The sequence below is a fragment of the Hordeum vulgare genome, chromosome 5H (assembly GCF_904849725.1).
Source record: "Hordeum vulgare subsp. vulgare chromosome 5H, MorexV3_pseudomolecules_assembly, whole genome shotgun sequence".
NCBI classification, from domain to species: domain Eukaryota; kingdom Viridiplantae; phylum Streptophyta; class Magnoliopsida; order Poales; family Poaceae; genus Hordeum; species Hordeum vulgare.
In genome coordinates, this window is record NC_058522.1 from 562,735,238 (window position 1) to 562,740,289 (window position 5,052).

A 5,052-nucleotide genomic window follows, 5' to 3' on the forward strand; every position below is an offset into this window, starting at 1 on the left:
AACCGGAGGTTGTTGTGGAGCGTGTGTGCATGGTTGGGCGTTTATATAATACGGGAGGGAGGGAGGGAGGGACGGCCGGCGAAACGAGTTGCTCGGTCGGTCGATAGCAGCCCCAGGCGGTCTCACACTCTCACGTGTACCAAACGTCGGGGCTGACGTCGCGATCGGCGGGCGACTCGGCTATCTCCATCGTTTCGCTTCCTTTTACTAGTAGCATCCACTAGGCTGGGCTATGGAGGTGTGACCTTTGGAACGCGCAGATTGACGTGTGCGCTGCGGTGGCTTCATCCATACCGCTGGTGGAGCGAAGGGCCCACGAAACGGCACGGAAGCTAAGCTCACGCTCACGCTCACGGTGTCTTATTCTGTTGCGCTTGTGCCTCTCTCTGTTCAGGAAACGTCCATTTCACAGGTCAAGAGTCAAGAGACAAGTCTTGCTCCCGAAGAATAAAAAGCGCTTGGCGAACCAGCCCCTATCCAAACAATCCGTCCAACCTTGCCCGATTCGGCTTACAAAACTTGGTCGTCGCCTCATCTTCTCCAAGGATAGAATGGCTTTGTTCCTACTCCCACAGAGCTGTCCATCCATTCCACGAATGCGCGAGCGCGTGTGCCATGCTATATCTCGCATCGAAGATTTCATATGGAGTAGTAGTATCTGACGAGAAAATTATAATTTCTCTGTATCTAAATAGTTATAGTCGAGAAAAACGAATCTAGTTTTTTCCAAGTATACAATTATTTAGGTACAAAAAAAGTAGGTCGTAGTAAGAAATTTTTAGGATGTACGATGAACCGGGGAAAGAGTGCCCTATTTTCTCAGAACGTACCGATGTAGTCGCCATCGGTCATGTTGTCGGCGCCCTTCTTTTCTTCCCGTTTTTCCTCGATAGGTGTGTTCACGGGTCCATTCTATTGTGCGGATTCGATCTGTCCATTCTCGTCTTTGTTGGGGTTAGCATTGTTGTATGCGGTGTTGGTTTTATTATTACTTCCCCCGGTGCCCTCTGGCTTTCTCTTCTGACGATGGTGTTTGGATCTTTACTTAGGCTTATCGTGAGAGCCCTTCTTAGAAGTGTTGACCATATAGACGTCATAGGTTGACACCGTGGTTCACTGTTCGAGACGTGGTTTTAGGTGAGTGCGGTCCGTAGTTGTCGGGGTCTTCATTATCCATGTTGATGGCCTAGTCGGATCCGTAGTCAAGCGTGTTGGTTAGATCTTCAACCGTGGCGACTTGGTGGATGGTGGGTGGGATAAAAAAATCCGATCGTCGGCTTTACATCTGATATGATCATAAAGGGCGGATGAGATCGCCAAGTTCTAGATCCGATACAGTACAGTGGCGTAGCTAGGGGGTGGATAGGGTGGTCCATCGACCACCCTGAAATTTTCCCAAAGCATGTATATAGTGTAGTAAAAAATATTTCTTTAAAAATAAATAAATGTATTAAATATTTTTATTATTGGACCACCCTGGCATATTGGTCTGGCAACACTACTGGTACAATACCTTGTTTACTTGCAAGAACTCCTCCGCAACCAGGGCCTGGCAATATGCTGGGCTGATATGGAAGGGATTGCTTGGGTCACTCAAGGCGGGCTCGCCCCCTGTGGCCTTGCACGCCAGCTCTAGTTCGAAGACCGTAGCAACCTCCTCCAAGATAGCCGTCAAATCCGAAGTCAAGGTTTGCTCTTGGTAGTTGTTCGAGGTGGCGTCAATAGGGTCATATGTGGTTTCCTCCAGATCCATCTCCGGGACTTCTTCCATCAGGGGTTCAGATCTGAGGATCAGGCCGGAAGCCAGCTCCCAAGCGCATGCATCCGAGGATTCCTCAGGTGCAATCGCGATTCATCCCGATAGGACTAGATCGCCACGGGCGCCAGAGACATATTCCAGGCTCCCGAACATGATGACCAGGTTTGGAGCGGAGGTGTCGACGCGGCCTAGATGGTCGTCGGGGTCAGCGTGTAGTATAATACTACCGAAGGCGTAAAGCTCGCCGGGGACGAAGGCGCCACCGTAACCAATATTGTTGTTGAACTGCAGACTAGCTATCAATCCTGGCGATCACACAACGAGCTCTCAATGAGAGCACGAATATCGGTGTCAAAACCGGCAGACCTCGGATAAGGGGGCCTGAGCTGTGAGATCGGATCAAGGGTAACAGGAGACAAAGAACATGTGGCTTTTACCCAGGTTCATGCCTTCACAATGGAGGTAAAACCCTACCTCATCTCTTGTCGTTTTCATGGTGTAGCAATTATAGAGTTGATCTACCTCGAGATAGTGAGATTGTGGACTAAACCCTCGGGGTTGAGATGTTGTGTATGGGTATCCTCTATGGGCTAAAACCCCATGGTTTAATAGGCACCGGGAGTAGCTAGGGTTATATAAATGTCGGTTACCACCTACAAATCACGTGCCGAATGAATCATCCCATCCTTAAAGAGCACGCCACGCCTTGGTAGAATCTGAAGAATCAATGCTTCGTCATTAGGCCTTCAGAATCCTTCTTCTTGATGGGCCTCCAGCCTGACCCATGGACTGAATCACCTCGACTGGGACCCCATAGTCCAAAACTCCCTCATCCAGGAGTCGCGGGTGTGGGCTCCAAATGCAAAGCTTTCTCTTAAAAACTTGAATGCACCACAAGGAGAAACCCTAAACACCGTCACAACTAAGGATAGGCTAGTCACACGAGATTAGCGCATTATCACTTTAGAAGGAAGAGAACATGCTAGAGCCTCCCGCTACTACATACCTTGCCGCCCTGACAACCAGGAGGTGAAGCCACCACCGCCTCCACACAGATCTGGAGAAGGGAGGAACTCAAATTAATGGGAGACCTCAAGTAGCTCTAGGGTTTGCCCTCGTGGTTGCAACATGCATGGGAGGGGGTGTTTTTTTGCCTGCTTTCCCCTTATTCTCTTCATGAGGAACCCCCCATGATCAGGTAGCTCGTGGATTTGACTGCGGGAAGCTACAACAATAAAGTACGATGGAAACGAAAGGTTTCCTGATCATGAGTAAAAATCAAAAACGAAAATAAATTATGGTTTCCCGATTTCGCATATGACTAGGAAATTACTTATAAGTCAACGCTAAGGAACCATATGATGTGATCTTTGATAAGCTCCCCCCTCCACACACACACACGTCAACTCCTTTGGCGAATAGAGGGCAACCCCTAGGTTCACCGGCACCGGCACCTCCCCACCACCACTACCCTGCTTCGCCGCCGTCGTAGGGGACACAGGCGAAGTCACACGTTCCCCAGGGATCAGGGATGATGGCGCCGGGGATCTCTCGGTCTATTGGCTTCCCCGTGTGGGTGTCGTGGCGGCCAGGTGGTGCGAGGGGCTTACCTCTCTGGGCATCAACATCTCCTTGCGGTGACTGGGCTATGCGGGGGCAGTCGGCGTGGCTATCTCTAACGATGGAGGTCACCCTATGGCAAGCACTGGAGTCAGATACCACCCCCCTCCTACTCGAATCCATGAGGGTTGCGCTCAGATCTACATGGGGGTGTTCGGCGGTGTGCCGCGATATGGCTGGCGGCGGTGCCCAGGAACTGCCGGTGGAGTGGCAATGTGGCTAGCTGCTTCCGATGGAGTCTGCATGGGGAATGATCGTTGGGCTTCGGTTGTCCTAGCTAACATCTACTCCCATGTGAGCTTGGGCGAGTGTGGTTTTTTGGAGCCTTCAACTTTGGTCGGGGTGGTGTAAGCTAGTAAATGAATTCGCTAAGCATTATACTAAAATGTAAACGGATGTGGTCAGGTCTCAGTCGACTGATACTTAACCAAGTTTAAGTAAAGTGACATAACATGTAAGAAAGAAGAAAGAAAATTAAAATTAATTTTTTGCAGCGATCTTCAGTATAATCACATGAATATATAGTATCGACTCGGACTTGATTAAGTCTCATTCAACTGAGATTTAGCAATTTCTGTTTGTAAAACCCCTTTATATCCTCTTGAAGTTCATCCTTGTCTCGTGAAAGATTATTCCACATCACTCCGACAAGATTCATTCATACTGCATCTCGCTTCAGCCCGACCATGTAGCCCTGTGAGCGCGCTATACAACTCCGGGCAAAGACCGGGCCGGACTATATATAGTTCGGTTGGAACAACATAGACGAACGAACTAGTAATGTATACAATCTCTGAATAAGTCATCATACTTAATTTATATCATTATATGTACACATATAAAGGAATGAACCAACCAATGGCTCACATCTAAGTACGTCTACGAGTGTGCACGCATACGCATGCCGGGAACTCTGCACTAGAAGAACTACCCAAATCAGTCTAGACAAACAGTTCGAGCAGAACGGGCGGCGCCTCGTCACGGTGCCGGCGCATGTGTCCGCCGAGCGCCTGCCCAGTCTCGAACTCTTGGCCGCAGATGTTGCACCGGTGCTCCTGCTTCTGATCCGTAGTACTCTTGGGCTTGACGGAGTAGTAGTGATCGCCGGTGGTGAGGGCGAGCGCGAGCCCGTGGCGTCCGCGCAGGTGGCTGGTCCGGTGGCCACCCAGCGCCTGGAACGTCGGGAACGAGCGGCCGCACGTCTTGCACACGAACTCATCCCCACCGACGGCGCCGGCGCGGCGCATCTTCTTGCTGCTGCGGTCGGCAACGGCGCCGAGGGAGAGCGAGAGCGAGAGCGACAGAACCTGGTCTGCTGCTGGCCTCTGGTGCTTCGTCATGGACGGACGCGCGAACTGTGATGGGTCGGCTACTAACGAACCGGCAGTACGTTGGAGAATGGATGGATGCAGAGCGAAGCCGAAGTTGTGGAATGTGGATGGTGGCTGTTGGTGTGGGGTGTGTGCATGGTTGGTGTTTATATAGTGGAGTTGTGTAGGGGCAGGAGGACGAGTAGCTCAGCACGGTCGATCGCTAGCAGGTAGCAGCTAGGTGGTCACGCACACTTGTGCCCCACGTCGGGGTTGACGTCGCGATCTGCCGGCGACTCGGCCGTCTCCATCGCTTCACTGGGCTAGGCAACTGGGACGCGCTTGTTTACATTGGACGGGTCA

General features: G+C 51.1%; 1 protein-coding gene across 1 annotated transcript; it reads right to left on the reverse strand.

Annotated features, from left to right (window-relative positions):
* Positions 1-4,179: 4,179 nt before the first annotated feature.
* Positions 4,180-4,826, reverse strand: LOC123399227 (zinc finger protein ZAT7-like). The gene has a single exon (XM_045093654.1). The coding sequence runs from the start codon at positions 4,717-4,719 to the stop codon at positions 4,321-4,323; it is 399 nt and encodes a 132-aa protein (XP_044949589.1). The 5' UTR covers positions 4,720-4,826; the 3' UTR covers positions 4,180-4,320.
* Positions 4,827-5,052: the final 226 nt, after the last annotated feature.